General features: G+C 42.2%; 3 protein-coding genes across 4 annotated transcripts; 2 read left to right on the top strand and 1 right to left on the bottom strand.

The window, feature by feature from the left end:
* Positions 1-795: 795 nt before the first annotated feature.
* rad21b (RAD21 cohesin complex component b) lies at positions 796-9,870 on the top strand. 2 transcript variants are annotated; one of them, XM_075449857.1, is made up of 14 exons: positions 796-934; positions 3,352-3,561; positions 3,937-4,066; positions 4,279-4,378; positions 5,132-5,238; positions 5,429-5,638; positions 5,771-5,893; positions 6,003-6,131; positions 6,235-6,458; positions 6,556-6,712; positions 6,957-7,102; positions 7,250-7,474; positions 7,590-7,673; positions 9,013-9,870. In XM_075449857.1, the coding sequence occupies exons 2-14, from the start codon at positions 3,418-3,420 to the stop codon at positions 9,202-9,204; spliced, it is 1,971 nt and encodes a 656-aa protein (XP_075305972.1). In that variant the 5' UTR covers positions 796-934; positions 3,352-3,417; the 3' UTR covers positions 9,205-9,870. The 2 variants fall into 2 exon arrangements, with proteins under 2 accessions (XP_075305972.1, XP_075305973.1); XM_075449858.1 differs by having other exon boundaries at positions 797-934; positions 6,006-6,131.
* On the bottom strand, positions 9,741-12,539 carry utp23 (UTP23 small subunit processome component). The gene is made up of 3 exons (XM_075449859.1): positions 12,193-12,539; positions 11,932-12,106; positions 9,741-10,716 (listed from the first exon to the last, which is right to left on the bottom strand). The coding sequence occupies exons 1-3, from the start codon at positions 12,378-12,380 to the stop codon at positions 10,312-10,314; spliced, it is 768 nt and encodes a 255-aa protein (XP_075305974.1). The 5' UTR covers positions 12,381-12,539; the 3' UTR covers positions 9,741-10,311.
* A 1,837-nt stretch (positions 12,540-14,376) lies between these two features.
* On the top strand, positions 14,377-22,082 carry rnf5 (ring finger protein 5). The gene is made up of 6 exons (XM_075450170.1): positions 14,377-14,698; positions 18,286-18,304; positions 19,158-19,270; positions 19,348-19,405; positions 19,491-19,602; positions 20,307-22,082. Exons 1-6 carry the CDS (start codon positions 14,496-14,498, stop codon positions 20,417-20,419), a joined length of 618 nt encoding a protein of 205 aa, XP_075306285.1. The 5' UTR covers positions 14,377-14,495; the 3' UTR covers positions 20,420-22,082.
* Positions 22,083-22,088: the final 6 nt, after the last annotated feature.

Below are 22,088 nucleotides of genomic sequence, written 5' to 3'. Positions count from 1 at the left end.
TGTCAGCATCTGCTTTTGGGTCCTTTTTGTGAGTCAGCTAGGCATTAGCCTTGACAAATACTCTGTTTTTCATTCAACAGAAAAAAACTGATGTGAGTTGAGGCATTAAAGTAAAAAATTTTTACCGTGTGAGGAATTCTTCAGCCTGTCTTGAGAGTCGATCAGCTCGTTTCAGAGAAGAATTAATGCAGAAATGTGCTTCATAAAATTTTCCTATCGCCATAAAGACATTTTCTGAACAAGTTAATTGGAATCAGTGGGTCAATTCTGAAGTTACCCACAGAAAAGTCTTGGAGCAAAACTTTGCAATTATTCTAGGTGCAGTTGTTTTTTAACATGTTTTATATTGATTTATACCTCCAAGGCAATGCTTGCTTTATTTTTCATCAATGCATCTTGCAGATAGTGAAGGATGATTGCGAGACATCATAATATGATAACATTAATATAATAATAACTCTTTTCAGTCAGGTTAACCAAATCAACCACTCAAAAATCTTAACTAGACATTAAAGCAGATCATCCTTTAGATCTACCATGTATTATATATAATATGCAACCTTGGGCACATTTAGCTATTGACACATTCATATTTTTACATCTACACAAGATTATGAGTGGAATATTTTCAGGCTACTTCTAATAGGTGTATTTGTTCATTGTGGAACCATTATCTATTTAAAAGATTTGAAGACAGCACTCAGGTAGATCAGGGTGCACAGGTGTGCGCCTCAGCATCCCCCAGCCCTTCTCCCCCCACATCAGCACCACTCCGCTGCATACTGCTGAGGTTTCAAACCGTTCACTCTGCACGAAAAGAGGACGCCATCTTGTTTGTTTTTGTGGACGGGGACAGGAGGGCTGGGAGATAACCAGTACCCGCAGCATCAACCAGCCCACCATGAAAATGGGGAAAACATACGTCGGCTAACCGGTTAGTCATTTATCTCTTTCATGAACGTCGGGGAGAAACAAAATGGATGAAATATGTGTAGGTAATCATTTGTGTCAACAAAAATGCGCCAGCTGCGCGGTGCTCCGGTTTTTCTTCTCTGCATCATCACCTGTGGGACACGGGGAACGTCGACGGTTACTGCGGTGAAATGTAACGGTCACGTCATTTAAAACTGCACCAACGGTCAGAAAGACCCGGCGTTATCCATAGAAATGACTCTTTATTCACCCGTGTTTAACCTTACCGAGTCAATGTAATATGCAGTGATAATAACAGTCTAATGACAGGCATGGCAGTTACATTGTATGGCTTCAAGTGTACCTTAAACACCTGGCAGACGTATCCTGGTGCTTTTATTCATCATCATATTGACCAGTAACCCTCAGGTCCAGGTGAAACCTTTGTCTTTACCAGCTACTGACATTTCACAGCTTCAAAATTTCAGAAAAAAAGCCAATCATTTACAGTGTAGCCTCAAAGCAGCAGGGTGATTTGTTCTACTGGGGAAACAGGAACAATCTTAAATCAACTTAGAAAGTATAGTTGGCATTCTTATTCTCTATAAACAGTAAGAAAATGGATGAATGAGTGGAAGAAAAAAAAATGCACATGCAAGGGTTATTTTGCACCTCATATTCACATGGCGCGCTAGAAAGGCTCAACTTATTCAGGTGCGCAGTTTATGACATTGATGTCTGTGCCTTAGTGCCACAATTTGAGTGAAACGATAAGACACATTTGGGCACAATCTGAGTTACTTTTGCCACTTATGGCTCTGTTACAGCACTGCATGTGTCGTGTGGCCCAGATGTCATGCATCGACTTTGTGATTGGTTACTGCAGGTGTTCTGAGGGCCAGGCGTGGCACAAAGGCCTATAGAAAATGTAGATTTGGGCCGTGTCTGATAGATATGTGGCTGAGTTCAGGCAGCCACACTCACCCTGGTTCAATGATGTAATTCAAGACCAGATGTTGGCCAAAGCTAACTGTAGATGTGGCCTGTTTTTGTTATGTGGGGAGCAACTCCTTTAAAACTTGCTTAGATGTACTGGACTCCCTCTAGATTATTTAGACTTGGCTTAATTGGCACTCCAAACTTTTGGCGATGCAAGTCTGAAGAGGGAAGTCCTATACATGCTTTAAGGATTTGGAAAAGGACACATAGTTACCTCAGTGAGTTCTCAAGAGATCCAAATAGAGTTTTGTCAGATTATTTGTTCTCGGGGATGAAACCATCTTTACTGAAGGAAATTAATCTATTAAAAGTTGGATCCAAACTAGTATCTAGATAGTCAAACAGACGCTTCTCAGAAGTTGGAAGGGCACCATCAAGTGGTAGCATTTGAAAAGATGTAATATAGACAGTTTGGAAGATTAGATCTATATTTTAAGAAATATTTCAATATTTCATGACAGTAGTTGACATTAGGTAAAGCCAAATTTCGGGGCGACGCATACTCATTTTAAAATTTCTTTATACAAAAGGCATATCAACTTGAACACTTTATTTTGAGGTTTGTTTGAGTAAAAGGGAGCAGATGTTCTCAGTTATTTGGTTCAACAAAGGATAAGTTTGCGAGTTATTGTGTTTTATTAAGGGCAACATTTTTCCAAACAAGTGCAATTATTTTCTTTATGTGACTGAGAATGTCGGCAAACACGTTCGCATGACACGAGAAAAAAAAAGTAGACAGAAACTAGCTAGAAGAGACCAGGCCAGGGCACTCTGCACATGCTCCAAAGTTCCTACTTTTTACAACCTTTTGTAAAAACATCAAAGCGTGAGTGTATATTAACAAAGTCAAATTCCTAATAAAGCTTTACAGTAATCCCACCCACTGCTTTCAATCACATTTGTTTGCTTTTTATTTGTTATAAAGAGCAGCTTTATCAGCCAGTGTTATATCTGACAGAAGAGTACGCCCGCGGCGGCACACAAATCTGTTAAACACAAAACATCGTCGGTTTGAGATGCTTTTGTTTTAATGACGTGATATTAATCAGATTTATGAAACCAGTCTACGATCTTTTCAGCTTTTTGGTCGTTTCCTTCCTGCTTTGCCTGCAGCAGCTGTGTTGCTCTTCTATCTGCAAGAAACATACATTAATAATTGGTCAGGAAAACCTGGGTTGATAACCAGCATCGTTAGGCTTAATAAAGAAACCCTTGATATGTTGAACCTACTTCATAGTAGTTCTTTAAATCAACAACGCGCCATCCCTCCAGTACAGTTGAAAAAGTCTCTTTTTCCTTCTTTGTCGCTTTTTTGTTGACTTGTGTGCTTGCTCATCAACCTCAGATAAAGTCTGTACAGCTTGGAATATTTGCTCGTGTAAGAATGTAGTTTTTCTCTCATGCATTTATTACTTTGTTTGTGTTGTTTCCTCTCTCCAGGTCTTACACCCCCCCCTCTCCCCCCTCCCTTTCCCTTTTCCCTTGTGCTGAAAAGGCGCTGAGACAATGTTTTATGCCCACTTTGTCCTCAGCAAACGTGGGCCGCTGGCCAAAATCTGGCTGGCGGCCCACTGGGACAAGAAGCTGACCAAGGCTCATGTGTTCGAGTGCAATTTGGAGAGCAGCGTAGAGAGCATCATCTCACCCAAAGTAATTCATCATCCTGTTTACTTTCACGTCTTCCACCCAATGACTTTGATAGAAGATTATTTTTTAAACCTAAGTAGTTTTGTTAGACTGGATGTGTGCATCTCAGTGCACTCATTCTATATATGTATATATTTTTTCGTTTAATTTGATGTATTTCTTAAATATAGCTAAAGCATTCAGTGGAGCCAGCTCCTTTGGTAGATGGTAGATGTTAGCTGCTTTTACCTGCTGATGTGTATTACAGTAAAGAATGATCGCAGATCTATAAGAGAAGTGATTAAAGAGGGATTTTCTGTTTCACTACATAATGGAGCTGCTGTCACACAGCATTGTCACTGATAAGTCATGGATTCTCGTCTTTCATTATTTTCACAGGTGAAAATGGCTTTACGAACATCGGGGCATCTGCTGCTCGGGGTGGTGAGGATCTACCACAGGAAGGCCAAATACCTGCTGGCAGATTGTAATGAGGCCTTCATCAAGATTAAGATGGCATTTCGACCAGGTAGGGAACTGCATATTATTCAACAATAGAACTGCCATTGTTTTTGATCAGAGTATTCGCCCGTTTCTTTCTCTGTTTTTTTACTCACGAATCAGAGGTTCTTTTAGGATCTTCCTCAGTTTTGACTCGTATTTATCTCCGTCTCTTTAGAGAAACGTGGCGACATTAAAGCGCACGTGCTGAAACTCTTTTTCTACGCTGTGTTGCTTCAGGTGTGGTGGATCTTCCAGAGGAGAACAGAGAAGCAGCCTACAACGCCATCACGTTACCCGAGGAGTTCCATGATTTTGATCAGCCGCTGCCAGATTTAGAGTGAGTCTACTACAGAGAACAGAGGCATCGTGTTAGAAAACAACCTGAATAGACCAGAGGGATAAAAAAGAAAAGAAAAGAAACACAGATTAATCCCTCGTCTGTGAGTGCACCTTACATTTTTTTAAAACAGATTTTAGATATCAAAGACCTTTGCAGAACAAGTCCTTATTAGTTGTTCAAAATTGATGGTTCCAGTATTAACAGGAGGGCATCAAAGTGGAGCTCTGACGTCCAGAAATACACATGAAAACCATCTGGAGAACTCTGCAGCTCTTTTATCTGCAGGTGAAACTCTGCAGTGTTTACTTTTTCTCTTTCTTTTGCAAAGAAGAGAGAAGAACCTCAAAATCATTCTTACTGCCTAACAGCTTCATTTAGCCTGGTACTAACAATATCTGCAACAGATACATTCATAAAATACACAGGATTCAGTGTAACAATTTTCATTTAAATGAGAGATGGGTAAAAAAAATAAAAAAAATAGGACTTTTAGGACAGGTATTTTGGTCAGTTATTTGTCAATTTTTTTTGCTTTAAATGTCAGTTTTTCCTAAATATTGAAGAGCTATGCTTGTTTTTAATTGTAACCTGCACACATAACCATATGTTCTAGGAAATGCATGTAATTATCAATGAAAACTTAAAGAGACAAGACGGCTGAATTGACAAGAGTGCCATCAACATATATCTGCTGGAAAACATTAAAGGAGCCCGTAGAGTGCGCTGATGGTGTTGTGTGTTTTTGCACAGCGACATTGACGTGGCTCAGCAGTTCAACTTGAATCAGAGCAGAGTGGAAGAAATCACCATGAGAGAGGAGGTGGGCAACCTCAACCTGCTGCAGGACAATGACTTTGGTGGGCATCTTACCTTGTTTTTAAAATCTTTGTTTAGGATTTTCTTCATTATTCTGAGAAAGATAACAGTTAAGCGCTGTTGGATTTCAGAGGCCAGAAGTTTGAACACTTTTTAGCTGACAGTTCAATGCTCTTTAGTTGCTCGTGTCAGGTGCTTTACATATTAAAGACGCACTGTTCTGTTGTGCAGCTGACTTCGGGATGGACGACAGGGAGATGATGCGAGAGGAGAGTGCGTTTGAGGTGGACATCATGGGAGCGTCAGCTTCCAACCTGCTGCTGGAGGCTGAGGGCGGAGTTAACCAAATGGCTGACAAGTCCAACCACCTGGAGTATGACGACCAATACAAAGATGACTTTGGAGACAATCCCATGGAAAGCAATGAGGGAGGGATGCTGGGTAAAAATCCCACTGATAATGTTGTAATTTTAGGGTTTTACTATTTGTTATTACCTTTTAGTTTTATTACGTCCGTAAGTGAGGCTGTTTTTCTTCAATCAAAAGTTATGACAACAGCATATTCATGTTTAGTGGACAAGCTGCTGAGTAACGAAGACGGAGGCGGCATCTTTGACGACCCACCCGCCATCCCAGAAAGTGTGATGATGCCTCAGGACCACGGAGACGATGAGGATGACTTTGACGCTCTCTCAGGTCAGTTCCACACACCCCTCAGCATCAAAGCTTGTGTTCTGGATGAGCTTGTTCTCTGTACAGCTCATAAAAAGCAGATCCATTGTGATGCGTTCGTGTTTGCTGTCAGCAGGAGCCCCAGATAGTCCCGACTCAGGCCCAACAGAGCCGCTGCCAGCCATGACTGACCAGACAGAACAGACTGCTTTGGTTCACAATGAGGAAGAAACTTTCGCCCTGGAGCCCATCGACATCACTGGTGACCTTTATAACAGCTTTCCTGCACTCAATCTAAATTGCAAAAATCTTGAGGCTGGTTGCACCAAATAACTTGACGCTCCATCTCTGTACGGCCTTTGCAGTGAAGGAGACCAAGGCCAAGCGTAAGAGGAAGCTGATTGTAGACAGCGTGAAGGAGCTGGATAGTAAAACTATCCGCGCACAGCTTTCTGACTACTCCGACATTGTCACTACACTGGATCTGGCTCCTCCCACCAAGAAATTGATGATGTGGAAGGAGACAGGAGGAGTCGAGAAGCTCTTCTCCCTCCCAGCTCAGCCTCTCTGGAACGCTAGGCTGTTGAAGGTAGCGTAGCTTCAGATGCACAGTTACTCAGGTACATGTGCACGATAGCATTCTGCTAACTGTTACACACAGATGACACACACTTTGTTGTCTCTAGATGTTTACGAGATGTCTGACGCCACTAGTGCCAGATGAACTGAGGAAGAGGAGGAAAGGTGGAGAGGCTGATAGTCTGGATGAGTTCCTGAAGGATCTGGAGAACCCAGATGTGCCAAGAGAGGAAATCGCAGCCCACCAGCAGAGAGATATCATGGGTAGGAATTTTTCGTGTATCATTTGCCTTCTTTTGTTTGTTGAAAGTAGTATTAGAAACAGTATGGATGTGATGTATTTGTTACCTCACTTATTAGTGCTTAAATTTTAAACTGATTTACCTTTTTAAAGGGGCAATAAGTAAAGGGAAAGTCAAGAGTGGCCCGCACATATTCTCACTTATGTTGAACTGAGGGATCCGGTATTGTTTGCCCAAATTATTTTGAATGTCAATTTGATTTCCAGACCAGACAATCATGGAAGAGACTGGTGCGCTCCAGACTTCAGCAGTGGAGGGGAGCAGAACAACGCTGGACGAGTCGGTCATGCCACCTCCATCCACCCAAAGAGGCCTGAAACGCAAGTCTCAGGACACAGAGCCAGCCCTGCCTGTGAGTAATGCTACCGAGCAAGTGTGTAAACTCTTCTGCAAAGTAGGGGGAGTGTTTTTTTTCCTTAAACGTTACCGTTTCCATTCATTTTTTTCTGACTCACATTTTCTTGACTCTGCTTCTGTCATTGGGTCTTCTTACCTCTAGATGGGAGCCTTGGACGAACAGCAGCAGCAGCAGCAGCAGCAGCAGCAGCAGCAGCAGCAGCAGCAGCAGGGGTCCAAAGCAACTCATGAGCCCGAGCAGCTCGAGGCAACCACCGTGGATTTGCCCCCTGAGGAGACCACTACCACGAACATCAGCCAGCTGATAGAGTTGGACTTGCTCGCCGACAAGGACAAGAAAAAGAATGATGATGACTCTGAGGAAGAGGTGAAAGAGAGATCCACAAACTTAATGACACAAATTAGCCACGCAATTCATCTAGGACTTCATGTTGCGTAGCATCTATGAGTGTTTCTAAGTGTGATTTTCTTTTTTGTGTTAGGAGGAGGAAGTGCAGGGAGGAGACCAGGACCAGGAGGAGAGGAGGTGGAACAAAAGAACCCAGCAGATGCTTCATGGCCTACAGGTACTGCATGCACACGATGTGGTAAAGGGTGATAACCTAATGCTACCACTTTACAAAAGATGAATCCACCCAGTGCAACATGTTGAGCATTTTTGTGATCATTGGAGTGGGACTGCATAAACCGGGTTCATTTCCAAAGATTTGCAGGTGTTTCATGGAGACAGCAACAAGATTTAGTGCTTCTACTTTGTGAAGTGAAAGTGCGCTCACACTCGATAGAGAAATTTATTTCTGCATCTGAATTTAACCCTGATATCAACAAGTGAATGCAGTGTACAAAAGAAACACAATTTGCCAAAAAGCAAACAATCAGAGAAACAAAAGAAATATCTTGAGATATTGTTTAAAAAAGTGAAAATGCAAATGCAATTAAATCAGAATCAGAATCAGAATTACTTTATTAATCCCTTGCGGGAAATTCCTTTTTTGCAGTGCCCTTGTTTACAGAAAAAAAGAAAAAAAAAAGATTAAGTCAGGATGAATAAGAATAAGATAAGGAAAATCTTGTCAAGTATATACAATAATACAATAAACAGTATTAAGTAAACAGTTATTATTATGCACAGACCCTGGTTTCTGACATCAGGATAATATTTTTTTGCTCAAACTGTAGGATCTGCCTCTAAAGGCAGAGTTGTTAGTCAGTTTTAAGATCTAAACACACCTTTCGTATCAGTATAGTGACTCTTAAAATCCACTGAATTGGATCCCTTAAAATAAACACGCTGCTGAATGTATGAATAAAAATGTAAAAAATAAGGGAAGGCCATATTTCGTATAGGATCATTCTGCACAAAACCGACGTGTTAATTACCAGATCTTGCACTAAGCAAGCAAAGGGACTAAATTTCTCCCTGTAAGGTCCGTCCTCTCTCCTTTTTCTTTCTTTCTCAATCTCTTCTTTTCTCCACTAGATTTGGTTGTTTTTAGCCAAACAAAACAGAAACTAACTGGGCAACAATGACAGTAATGTGAGAGCAAAGCTTACAAGACAGCGTTCTGATCCCAGCATGCAACACTGTGCGACGTTTCTTTACATCCTTTGTTGCAGGTTTACATGGGTTTATTGTACATATATAACGAATAACATCTGTTCTACTTTTGGCTTTAAAATGCGAGACACTTAGATTTTACACCTGCTGTTGCAGCAGAAGCAGATACGGTGCATCGCTGTCAAAGTGTTTCAGATTTCATGATCTGCTACTCAAAGCAGTCCCTCACTCGGGACAAAAACCTGCAATATTACTACATAAGATGTAAAGTGCTCCCCCCTAATGTTGTTTTAACTGGATTTCAATGAGTGTTCACCCTCCTGTCTCTGTTTCTCACCTTGCCACAGAGGGTGATGGCCAAAACGGGCGCGCCGTCCATCAGCCTGCTGGACCTGTGCAGGAACAACAACAGGAAGCAGGCAGCTGCCAAGTTCTACAGCTTCCTGGTTCTGAAGAAGCAGCAGGCAGTGGAGCTGGTCCAGGAGGAGCCTTACAGCGACATCATAGCTACACCTGGGCCTCGCTTCCACGTCATCTAATAAGCCTCCACCCTTCCCATCTGAAAAGCAAAGAGCTCTGCTCTGTAGTCGTTACATTCGATCAAAAGCACTGTGTGCTAACTATTTATTTCGTGATCTATCTGTCAGGTTGTGGCTTGTTTACATTGCAGTAAATATCATTGTAAAGTCACAGTTTGATCAGCATTCGACTAAACACTTACTCGATCATTGCATGGTGGTGTGAAACAGTTAAATATTCAGACTTTTTGTACAGACTGCAATAAATAAATATATATATATATAAATATATATATATATATATAAATATATATATATATATTTAAAAAAAAAACCTACCTGATAATGAAATCAGAAAACATAACTCCAGTCTGTGGATAACAAAAACATGAATTGTTTGCTGTACTTGCATGCAATCTTGGGTACTATCTACAGAAATCATTTTTTATTGCCGTGCTGCTCTTTTATTCTAAAAGATTTAGATTTAGTTCATCCAGTGTCCTTTTTTTGTAATGGATAATCATTTAGATACAACAGACAGTGAAGCGCTGTCATGGTAAGTATGAATTCTGTGTCCATTTATTGATGTAATACACTGTACTGTGCAACAGCAAGGGTATGAATTGTTTTCAATGGAAAGCAGATTTAATTATTATAAAGAATGACTTGATAATAAGATCAACTGAATACTGAGTTGACATGTCCAACTTATTGTCCACAACGACTCCACAGCCTGAATTTAGCTAACTTGTATCAGAGTGTAAACAAGCGTCCACGCAAAAGCAGCTGAGTGCGTTGTGTTTGATATCCACTTCCACAGCAGCGGCACTCCTCTTGTATTGTTAGCTATGTGCCTGTAAACCTGCTTTAGTTTGGTATAAAAGCAGGAAAATCCTCTCAAAGACGTCGTCTCAGAGCTGTCCCTCGGTTGTAAAGTAAAGCATTTTTCTTTTAAAACAACACATAGGAATTTCAAATGGCCAACATGAAATTTATTCCCTCTGGTAACTTTGGAAAAATAGACCAGAAGTAAATGTGTCATTTCTTCAAACTGGCATTATATTATCCATGAACATCTTATGTAATATACATTTAAAAAAACGAAAGGCTGAAGTCTCTGTCTTCTTGTCAAACTGTAACTGCAGGAGCTGCAGCATTGTCTCCTCCCATCGTGTTTCTTTTCTTCTGTCGGCTTCTTTTCCTCTTCTCCCCCGACTCCGTCTTCTTCCGCGGGGGTGTCGGCACTCCTTTCTGCTTCTTCTTCTTCTTGAGGCAGCTCAGGGGGTTAGGATGGCTCTGTTTCCTCTTCCTCTTCTTCCCCCGCCTCTCGCCGTCTTTGTGGGCGATGCCCTGCTCTTCTTTCAGGCTGCGGATGCTCTGCTGCTGGGCCGGACTCACCAGCTCTCCCAACTGGACGGCCTGGATGTGGTCTAGGGACGTCTGGCAGGGCTTGTCGAGCACCATGGTGTTTAGGATGATGTAAAGCAGAGGAACACCCGGGATCTTCTTCAGGCCTGCAGTCACTGCGTGGTCCTGCACAGAAACAGACGCCAATGTGACCTTTATAACTAAACAATGACGCTAAAAAGATCTCCTAATGCATGGAACCTGGAACATGTGGGGTTTTAGTTCCAGATGACAATATCCATACTAAAGTTCCAATAGAATGAATATTGACTTAAAGTGGATACGCTCAGCTTTAGTTTAGCTGTTTTGGAATCAAAACTCTTTCATATGAAGAACTTTTTCAGGCACAAATGCAAATAGTCAAAATAACCATAAATAAACTACTGTTTGCAGGCAGTGAATGAAGAGTTGATGATTTTCCAGGCCATTATGTTGTGTTTGTGTTTATTTTCAGCTCAATCGAGCTGAGATCAGGAGATTGCACAATATTTTACATCACCTTCATGAACTGGGATATTTTTTAAGTATGTTTTAAAGCAACACCGACTTTTGTTTGCTCTTTGGCTCCCCCTATAGTTGTGGGATGTAACACGAGCCCTGCACATGTACAGCCAACACTGGAATTTGCTGTCATGTTAAAGAGGCCACAAACACACCATTAAAAGCCCACAAGAGACCCACTGGAACCCGTTCACACTCGTATCATCTCGCTGACTCCACATGTTTTACAGATGATGTTGCATGTATTCAGATTATCAGCCGCTCCTTCGTTTTTCTCCTCACCTTTAAGATTGATTTAGTTTCATCTGTCCAAAGAATAATGTTCCAGAAAATGGTCTGGTTTTTTTTTTAGGATGGTTTGCACCAAGTGTGAACCCCCAGTATAATGATTTGGTAATGATGATTGGGTCATTCCTAATGTTCCTCATACCTCATTGACATATTTATTATTAGATAGGATGGCCTTTCGCTTGCATTGAGAGCTTGATTTGACCGCATGTTGTTGCTCACAGCAACAGCTTCCAAGCACAACACGACAAATCAATTCCAGCCCTTTTACCAGTTTAAACGAGGAACAAATAAAAGGGACAGCTCGAACCCATCCATAACACAGCTTTTGAGTAAAGTCACATTCAATTTGATAGAGAGGGTCCTATGAGTTGAAGAGCTGTAATCCCTAACACAACACCCACCCACCACCCCCACACATATATATACATTATATATATATATATATATATATATATATTCATAGCTGCAATTTTGTCTGTAAATGTCTAGTTCATTTCTAAGGACTCCAAGTAATTTTCAGCACCAAAAATAGTGCTTTTGCATCTTTACCTGCGTGGCTACAAAGTAGTGGTGTGGGTTTGTCTCCCCCAGCATGGACAGCAGGCACTCTGAGGCAGGGACTGGGCTCTGGAAATGTGGACATCTCCTGACCTGGAACCTCTGCAGGATGATTTTGGCTCCATACAGCTCTTTTCCAAGAGTCTCGAGCTCTTTCAGAGCGCAGCTGAGTATGAAAACGGACACATGCGGGTGAATTACGGGGTGACTTAATAAGAGAGGCTTTTCATTTTCACAGCTGAAAGAACTCACTTCGTGGTGCACAGCTGAACCTCCCCCATCAGATACTTCGGCATCTGCTCCTTGATCTGAATTTTGTTCTTCAACGCCGCCTGACAAAAAGTGCCGTCGATCAGGATTTGAAAAGGCTCCCTGAAGTTGAAGTTGTATTTGTAGAAACTAATCGTTTTCTTGGCTTGTTTCTGTCGTTTGATCTTCATTTTGGCTAGTCGGTCAAGTCAGAGCAGATTGTGTCGACAGACGTCAGTTAAAACGTGAGAATACTTGCTGTTATTTTTCCTTAAAACGAGCAATTCTCACAACCAAACTCAGCATGGGCACTGGCTGTTTACTGCTTGCCGTCGGTGCATTCCTCACATGACTCCGGGTAGAAACTAGAAACAAAACATTTACAAAAGTTCCGGCTCTTGAAATGATCGTTTCGTTTGACAAAAACATATCAAATCAAATCAAATTTATTTATATAGCACATTTCATGTACAAACAATTCAAAGTGCTTTACATTAAATAAAAATATTGCAGCAGGGAGTGGAAGAAGCATTAAAATACATAAAAGAATATAAAGAGAAACAAATAAAATAATTCAAATAAATTTAAAAACAAGCAACAGTCTAGATAAGTTAAAAGATAGCGTGCAGATTTCATGCATAGACACATGAGAACAGAAATGTTTGAACCTGGATTTAAAAATGTCTACATTTGGTGAAAGTTTAATCTCCACTGGCAGTTTTGGCACATAGCACATATGTGCCAGTTAGCCTTTCCCAGAAGTAATTTTTTTAATCATCTTAATGTGTGTATGTTTTAGTGGCTTATGCCAATGTCAACTACAACAAAAAATAAGTTAGAGAATGGGGTTGGAATCTGTAGGCTGTTTCACCCAAGTTCTGCACGTAACTGCAAATTTGGGATACTTACAATATTTCAGGGGAAATATTCACTTTTTTCTTCACTTTTTTTTATCTGGCATCTTATAGTAGGCTACCCTCCAACTTAGATAAAACAACAAAACAAAACAAAACAAATACGATGACAGTGAATTTTTGGAGGACCAGGAATAAGCCAAACATTGTCTTCATCCTAGAAGAAGAAGTGATACCTGGGAGTTAACCTGGACAACAGACTGGACTGGAAATGCAACACTGAGGCTATGTTGAAGGAAAGACATATGAGACTGTACTCCTTAAGGAAGCCAAGATCCTTCGATTTCTGCTTTAAGATGCTGTACATCTTCAACAAGTCTCTGGTGGAGAGTGTTTTAACAACAGTTTGACGTTTCTTCAACTATACTATAACACAGAAAGATGCAGGAGGTCATTCCTGCCAGCAGCAAAAACTGTGCAAAATGAAAGCCTATAATGATTCATTCATCCATCCATTTTCTATACCCGCTCAGTCCAAATCAGGGTCGCAGGGTGCTGGAGCCTGTCCCAGCTGCCACTGGGTGAGAGGCGGGATACAGCCTGGACAGGTCCAGTCCATCACGGGGTCACACAGAAACAAATGAGGCAAACAACCATGCACACTCACACTCCCACATGTTTAAGAAAAGAAATATTGCAAAAATGTTATTTCCCTTTGGGATAAAATATATATATATATTTTTTTATATAAGTCTTTATTTTGACAAAGCCAACATTTTTTATTTAATTGTGCAAAATATCACACATGAAGTATACAAGATTTGTAACAAAAAACAGGGGGGGTTGATGACCAACTATGGTCGCATTCATTTAATCATTCAAGCATTCATTTCTTCTCAGGGTCAACATTTTGCCACACACTGAAAACGTGCCGGGCAGTTAGAACTTATGTGGCATTTTCCCCTCAACTCATACGAATGTTCGCAAATAATAAGATTTAAGTAAGTTCGACTTATTCTCTGATGCTAGTTTGTCTTTCCAACATCAGATAATCAGATACTAGAGCTGCGTTTCTCCACAGGTCTTCTCGATTGCGTTAAAATGTAACTAATGCAAGAAACCATAGCAACCCCTCCCCAACCTATTTGAATAATGAAAATCAACAACAAATTTAAAATAACTGGTGTGTATCTGGATCAAGAATAAAAATAAAATACATGATAAATATCTAATTCGTGTATGGTTTGTTAGTCACAGCCAGCAATATATTATTGGAAATGTATCATTATTATTATTATTGTTCTGTTTACATTCGCCCCGCCCCCCGCATCCGATTTTAGCCGGAAACGGAAGTCCTCTTTAGATAGTAACGTCTACTCTCTCGGTGGTTGTAACAGTTAGGCTCTCAGCTAACGTTAGTGCGTTGTCTTCTTCACCAGTTCAGTAAACATTATGGCGGCCGCGGATCCCCACTTCTCGAGTGACGGCGGGCCGGCCAGCAGAGGAGGATTCCCTACCAGCAGCGACCGCGACGGTCCGGGCGGCAGCAGCAGCGGCAGCGGGGAGAGCGAACGGGAGCGGGCCACCTTCGAGTGCAACATTTGTTTGGACACTGCCAAGGACGCTGTCATCAGTATGTGCGGCCACTTATTCTGGTAGGAGACGGAGAGGGGCTGGAGGGAGTCAGTTTTTGTTGTGTCGGTTCAGCGGGTTCAGAGTGCAGTTTGGCCGTCTGCGCGGCCTCCTTTACCGTCGGTTTGAGTTGTTGTTGACGGCGGTGTCACGCCCCACGGCGCCCCGTTGATCAGTCTGTGGGAGATGACAGCCGCCAAGATGGCTCACTGTTTGTTGCCAAGGAGGGAGCTGGTGGTTTGTTGTCAGCACTGAAATGCAGCCCTCACTATAAACCGTTTTTCTGGTCACATTATTTACACTCTGAACATGTGATCCGATGAGAAATTAAGTGGCTCGGGCTGATCATACGTCACGTAGTCCACAGTGCTGTCAGCGCCTCGTCCCTGCCCCCTCACTCTCTGTAACACGTTAACTTCTCTTAAAACCTGCTTATTGATTATTGACAGCTTTCAGATAAGTTTCTGCTAAACTTATCATAGCTGCACTGTCAAAAACTAGACTAAAATGAAAAATCAAACCACTTTTCAAGCCAAAACGGCACACGTTATCCACTTCCAGCTACCAGCCTTTCTCTAAAATCTAATTACTTTGGGTTGGGGCAGCTGGTGAGATGACGCCTGTAGAAACATTTTACATGTCAAATCTAGTTTATTTTTTAAATGTCCTGCTCAGTAATTCCCAATATAGAAGCGACCGTTGGTCAGTAGCTGTGATTGTATTACTTTCTCCTATCCTGCTGTGATCAAGACTTGCACAAGGACAAACCTTCAACCCGGGTGTTGAGAATGTACACATGCTCAGAGACGTGTGCCTCATTCATAAGCTGTGAGTGTTCACAGTTGGTTGTGCTCTCACGAGCGGTTGCCAGTGTGAGATTAGGGCCAAGGAAGGGCGTAGGATTGGGGTCGGCCGTAAGGGCATTATGATCAGAGGTAAAAGTCATGACTGTCAGAGGAGAATCTGCATTTTTGGGGTTCGTCATTTGAAGTGAAGGTGGTCTGTATGGTGTGTTGTGTGTGATGTGTTTTGGCAACACAAATATGGATTGAATTGAATGTAGATGTGACTACAGACAGCGTGAATAAAATTACACCGCTGAGCTCAAGCGAACTCTAAATCTCCAGATTCGCGGAAAGGACAAACAATTTTAAGTCAGGAGGTCAGCTTATCCAGTTTGTTTCTCATCTACAGGAGCAATGTTTTCCACAACAGCTATGTTTCTAATCTAAATACGCCGAGCAGGGTTACAGTGTTAACTCTAGAAACTGTTTTGATTAGTATTCAGTAAGCTCAGGTTTCTGTAGCCGTTGTTCTTCATATTACTTAGAGCTTCGGTTTTTGAACGTCGCCCCTCCACGCTGGCCTAAATGAGGACAAGGTGTAAATTCTGGCAACACTCATCAGCTCATTGAGGACCAGAGCAGAAATATTTCCTCACTTGGGCACGGAGTTGACGAAACCATAAAGGTTTACACCGTTCCCTTTGACTATATGGGCTCCCGCTCCAAAACTTTTAAAGTTAAGTTCTCAATCACATCAGACGTGCCATGAACTGTGATTTAACGTTTGATCAGGTTCAGATCTGTCAAAGCTTCTGTGTTATGTGCTGATATAATCCAGTTGCTATGTTACTCCAGCCCACCCCCCACACTCTCGGAAGCCATGTGCAATGTGATGTAACTATTAGCAAGAAGGACAGGTGTTGGCATCAGCTCACCTGCTGCAACTTCAAATAAAGATTGCAACAGTGCTGCAGTTTGGACTAAAGCTGTGTTGATTAGAGCAGTGTTTCCCCCAACCCTGGTCCTCATGGCACACTGCTCTGTGTGTTTTCAGTATTTTGCCGCTTCAGCACACCTGATTCAAACCAATTTGTCTTCATCAGCCTTCTGCAGAGCTGAAAGAGCTGAGGAGCTGGACCATTTCTTTAAATCAGCTGTGCGGGAGCAGGGACGCATGGAAAACACGCCGGGCAGTTTGAACTTATCTGGCATTTTCCCTTCAACTCATCCGAATGCTCATAAATAATAAGATTTAAGTGAGTTCAACTTATTCTCTGATGCTAGTTTTTCTTTCCAGCATCAGACACTGGAGCTGCGTTTCTCCACAGGTCTACATGTGACTGGCGACAGAAAACCACAGCAGATTCCTCATGAGCAGTTAAGGAGGCAGGTCTGCCCGGCGCACTGTGCAGAGTCCAGAGGGATCATTGATGTGATGGAGACATAATTGTCTCTGTAATACTCGGTTAATGAGCATGTGACCGCCAGGCAGCGTGCACAAGGGGCCGCTTGAGGAGACATGAGGCTGCTGTGTAACTGAATTTTCTCTCCCGGGACTTAATGTGAGCTCATTAAGGTGGAATGAGAAAAGGAGAAAAGCTGTAGTGAAAAAAAACAGGCATAGATAATAAATAAATCAGTACCTTTTAGATGTTTTCACATTCAAAATGTACATCGGAGTCCTAATCGATTAAATGTAAAGTTTCGCATACAAAGTGGTTTAAATGGATGTTTTACAAACTATCTGAAGGTCATGGATGAGCCTCAGAAGGGTAGCTACAATACTCTGCCCCTGTTTTTCTGCTTCAGCAAAGATAAATACCGTAACGGGACGACGCCAACGGTCCAGTCATGAGTTGAAGTATCTTTTTATCAGCAAAAATCAAGATGACTGCATTTCTTTCCTGTGGAAGATGCAGTTTTATCGGGTTGAATCGTAGAACAGTACCACCTCTCCAAATGCAATGAAGGTCATACTTTGGTTGGAATAACAGTCGAAGCATCTTTTCTTCTCCGTCCAGCTCAGTTGGTTTTGGTCAAATCTGGAGCCGAGCGAGACCTGGAAGCACCCGAGAGTCGGATTTAGTCTCGATGAATGACGCCTGAAGGGGAAAAATAAAGCCATCTTTGGTATCTGTGCTAGAAAAAGGTCAAAGATTGTTTATCGTTTTCACTTTAAGACCACCATAAGCACGGATAGAGGGAAATGGTTAAGAATCCATCGGTCTCAGGAGATGGTGGAGGTTCTGGGCCGGCGTGGGGTGTGGTTGGACAGGCTAGTTAGTATGTTGGAGACCTTCCCTCCAGCACTGCGCACAGATTAATTTGATGCAGCTTGTCAGGAGTTCAGGCCGGCGCTGCAGTGAAAACAGTCTGTGCTTCCATCTGTTTGAGGTTGGCTCATAACAAGCAGGAGTACAAGAATTAACTTCTGACTGACACCAGCACGACTCGACAGAAAGATCAGTCCAGTTTTGTTTCATAGCTCTGAGCTGTCATTCGCAGGAATATTCAACCCTGCGCAGCTCTCGAAATGGCCTCGGTGTTGGAGATACACCAACTGTTGACAACAGATGGAGCCAATTAATACCAAACACAGGGAGCAGGTTTTTCTGGGTAGGTGGGAGATTCAGTGGTGACATTAGAAAATCTGATCACTCTCACAACTCAGAGAGTTGAAGAAAAAACCTTGCTTCGAGTCAGATCCGATACATGAAATCCATTTTCTCCGGGAATGTTGGTGTCATTGAAGCAAGCAGCGGATATTTTGAGAGAAAGCTGTGAGAATATTTCTTTTTAATCTTTGTTTCTCTCTGTCTCTACAGCTGGCCCTGTCTTCATCAGGTGAGCTCTTCCTCTGTCCCATCATTTACAGGCGCACACACACACAGGTGGTATCAATATTGTGATTGATTAGACCTCATTGGCTGAAGCTCAGAGGAAGGTGGCTGTAGTAATGGTAGGATTTCTTTTAAAATTACTTAAATAATTGTGGATTTTTGTTACATATTCTCCTTTCCACCTGACACTTCCTGTCACACTATTGAAAACAGCATCTACCGTGTCACCTTGTGATGGAGGGCTCGCCACTGTTACCTTTATTACTGCAAAATATTACATTTTGCAGTAATAAAGGGGAAATGCTTTGAATTCAAAGTGCACTACCAGCAACGGTTTGTTCGAAAAGTCAAAAGATTATGTAGATAATGTATGTAATGGGGTCAGTAAAGCCCCCGTAGGCCCAAAATGGGGTCAGGACTTGGTTTTATGGTTACAATATGGTTACAATAAACATTAAGCTGTGTTGTTTAAACTTAACGTGGAGCGTCCCCACGGGGGAAAATGGAACAACGTTGTGATGTAACGTTGGTGTGCAGGCTGCACCTGTTGGTTGACTTAGTGCAGCTTAAAGACGTTAATGCACTTACTGCCTCTGTTTACTGCAGCTTTCTCTACTACTCTCCTCTTAACCCAGTGCGAGCTGATGCAACACGTGGGTGTTACTGGTTTCCATGTCGGTGGGCTCCTGTGGTCTTAATGGGTTTACCGCCTCCAGCTTTAGGGGGTTTTTACTTCAAAATCAGTTTCCAGTTAATCTTTCACGGTTGCTCTTGAACGTTCCTAAAGAATATAGATAGTTCTGCAGTTATTTAGCTCTGAATCTGACATTTAACACCCCCCCTTCCTGCGTTCCCAGTGGTTGGAGACGAGGCCCAGCAGGCAGCAGTGTCCTGTGTGCAAGGCGGGCATCAGCAGAGAGAAAGTCATCCCGCTGTACGGCAGAGGGAGCTCCAGCCAGGAGGACCCCAGGTACGCCGGGGCACCTTTGCGTGCGGCTCCGTTTTCACTTTGTGGCTGCCGCATGACCGTCTGTTTCTGTTGTTCAGGTTGAAAACTCCACCTCGGCCTCAGGGGCAGAGAACAGAGCCGGAGAGCAGAGGCGGGGTGAGTCTGTGTGTTCACAGACGCTTTTCCAAAACTCTCGCTCATCTCACTCTGTAACTTCATCTCCTTCTCTCTCTCTGCTCAGATGTTCCAGGGTTTCGGCGACACTGGCTTTCACATGTCGTTTGGCATCGGCGCTTTCCCCTTCGGCTTTTTCACCACAGTCTTCAACACCAACGACCCCTTTCACAGAGCAGGTAGGCCCATTTTACCACATCTTATAATTATAGACGCCAAAATCCAGACAAAACTCATCTCCAGCGTATGGTTAACAGAATTGGTTTGGGCTAAGGTGAGCACTTGGTTCATAATCTAGTTATTTTCAGTTGTGTTTTGTATGTCATTTTTATTTATCTGACTTATTTTCATTGTTGTATTTAATGAATGAAACTTCTTTTAGGACAACACAAGCATGTCGCTCAACGCTGCCGATGAGGGGGATTTTGAGTCAAACAAAACAAAATCTGAACAAATTGTGCTTTATCGGTCTGAATTATTATCATTCTCAAATTATTGTTTGACGACACACGTCACCAAAACAGATTTATAATCCTGATATTTTAATAGCTCAATAGTGTCCCTCAGGCTCAAAGTGAAAAGATTTTTAGTCTTACAATGTAGGTGCAGATTTACTCGCCGGTCCAGATGTTAGCTGTGCAAAAGTCTTTAAGTGGAACATGGAGCACATTTTTTTCTTCAGTCTTCCACCTTTTTTGTCTTGTTTCTATATAAAACAGATTCATAAAGCTCTGGTTGAAGTCCAAACGACCAGAAACGTCTAGAAAATTAAGTTTTAAAAAAACCTGCCTGCATGCACAGACAAGCTACAGATGTATATTAGATGTTGCTTTGATAGAAGAAAGGTTCAATTTAACCATCATTATCATCCTTTGATCATCAGACCAGTATGCAGGTGATCACCAAGGCAACCATAACAACGGCAATAACAACTGGCAGGACTCCCTCTTCTTATTCGTGGCCATCTTCTTCTTCTTCTGGCTGCTGAGCGTCTGATGGAGGCCGGACGGATGACTGGGAGGGAGGAGCGCGACAAACGAAAACAAAACTCGCACATTTGACTCGAGTTACAGACACACACACACACACACACACACACTATATAAGACAGAGCAGAGCAACGTTTGAAACAGGAAACACAGGTTTTCTCCTCCTTGTAAAATCAGGAACACTCACTGCAAAGTAAAAAATAAAGTCAAAAACAAAGTCCTCCTCTCCGCACACACACACACACACACACCTGTAGATATATGCACACAGGGACATGGACGTGGACACTGCTGGTGTTCAGAGACAGTATTCATGATCAGTTTGAGTAATGTAAAGGATTTCTCTCCCCCCCCCCCCCCCCCCTTTTTTTTTTTAACTTTCTTGTAGGTGAAGCGCTGTAAACACGAGGTGACTAATTCTGTTTTGGTTTATCACATTCCTCCCTCTTTAAGTTTATTCTTTAAACAGAGGCTCTTTGTGGAAAAATTGAGTGGATTGGAAAGGAGTGGGAGGGGCTTTAAACAAGGTAATGGCTGCTGTAGGAGGCGTTTTTCTTTCTCTGAAAGGCCAAAGAGTCGCGGGTGGGTCAGGCACAGCGGGATTGTCAGGGAGTGGCAGGTGTAATTACCCCCCCGGTTAGTTTCCACGTGGAATGGGCTCCCAGGATTAAAGACAGAGTTGGTACAGTTGGATGCATTTAAATACATTTGTCTTAACAAAAACTGCCATTACACTGTGAAGTCGTTTGTAGGTGGAGCTGCCCTTAACATTGGAGTGTAAAAACACTGGAAAAACACAGACTGGTCAAATGGTTCGATACATTTTTCCCTGTCAGTCTGATGCACAAAGATTGTGGCTTACATAACAGATCAAAGTGACAACGAGCAGAAAGAATCCTTTGAGTCATGAATGTGAAAACATGCAAAGACTGAACTGCACCCCCCCCCCCCCAAAACACGAGATTACAGAAGACTTCTGTACAACCCATTTGTTTTTTCTAACAGTGTCTGTGTGTCTGACAGAGTGTGTACGTACGTTAAATATTTGTATATATATGAATATTGTAAATGCTGTTTTTACGTGTTTCTGACTGGGCGACCAGCCATGAGCGGCAAAAGATGTGTGCGTTTATGCATCAAGATGCTTTTGTAAAGCAAGAAATGATCTGGTTTTCTGAGCTTAACTCCTCCCACAAAAGAAAAATGACTTCCTTCCTGCTAATGTGAATGAGAATCAGAGCACATAAAATTTCTCCCCTCTTACTGTACAACCTTTGAACAGATTAACACAAATTAAGCTGTGCAAAGAAAATGTGAAGCCTCATCTCTTGCTCTGGATGTGTTGGTTAAATAAAAATTGAAGACGAGCAGAGACCCACTGTTCGCCCAGCTGACGGCGACTTTACTGAAGCTTTAACCCGACCTCAGCCAAACCACGTACAAAGAATCCGGTCTTTGAAGTTCACATCAGGGTGAGAGATGAAACTGTGGGGTGGACAGAGTGTCTGCTGGGGCTCATCGTGTCTTGCATTTTTGTCTGTTTAAGGTACGCTTTGTATTAAGAGGCTAATGTAACACTAAGACGAGATGGACGTCACGAGTTGTGATGTGGAGCTGCTGTGCAAAAACCAAATGGTCTAGGAGATTAAAATTTGATTAAACCATTGAAATTTGTC

This window comes from Odontesthes bonariensis, chromosome 18 (assembly GCF_027942865.1).
Source record: "Odontesthes bonariensis isolate fOdoBon6 chromosome 18, fOdoBon6.hap1, whole genome shotgun sequence".
NCBI classification, from domain to species: domain Eukaryota; kingdom Metazoa; phylum Chordata; class Actinopteri; order Atheriniformes; family Atherinopsidae; genus Odontesthes; species Odontesthes bonariensis.
Note: the sequence above shows the minus strand (reverse complement) of the source record. Positions and strands in the feature narration are given on the sequence as shown.

What these genes read in the sequence shown, in the direction of transcription:
- rad21b (XM_075449857.1), top strand. Translation starts at nt 3,418, where the DNA reads ATGTTTTATGCCCACTTTGTCCTCAGCAAACGTGGGCCGCTGGCCAAA. An exon ending in AGAGCATCATCTCACCCAAA is followed by an intron (nt 3,562 to 3,936) that starts GTAATTCATCAT and finishes TTATTTTCACAG; the next exon opens with GTGAAAATGGCTTTACGAAC. An exon ending in GGAGCCCATCGACATCACTG is followed by an intron (nt 6,132 to 6,234) that starts GTGACCTTTATA and finishes CGGCCTTTGCAG; the next exon opens with TGAAGGAGACCAAGGCCAAG.
- utp23 (XM_075449859.1), bottom strand. Translation starts at nt 12,380, where the DNA reads ATGAAGATCAAACGACAGAAACAAGCCAAGAAAACGATTAGTTTCTAC. An exon ending in GTTCAGCTGTGCACCACGAA is followed by an intron (nt 12,107 to 12,192) that starts GTGAGTTCTTTC and finishes TTTCATACTCAG; the next exon opens with CTGCGCTCTGAAAGAGCTCG. An exon ending in ACTACTTTGTAGCCACGCAG is followed by an intron (nt 10,717 to 11,931) that starts GTAAAGATGCAA and finishes GTTTCTGTGCAG; the next exon opens with GACCACGCAGTGACTGCAGG.
- rnf5 (XM_075450170.1), top strand. Translation starts at nt 14,496, where the DNA reads ATGGCGGCCGCGGATCCCCACTTCTCGAGTGACGGCGGGCCGGCCAGC. An exon ending in AGCCGGAGAGCAGAGGCGGG is followed by an intron (nt 19,406 to 19,490) that starts GTGAGTCTGTGT and finishes CTCTCTGCTCAG; the next exon opens with ATGTTCCAGGGTTTCGGCGA. An exon ending in CGACCCCTTTCACAGAGCAG is followed by an intron (nt 19,603 to 20,306) that starts GTAGGCCCATTT and finishes TTTGATCATCAG; the next exon opens with ACCAGTATGCAGGTGATCAC.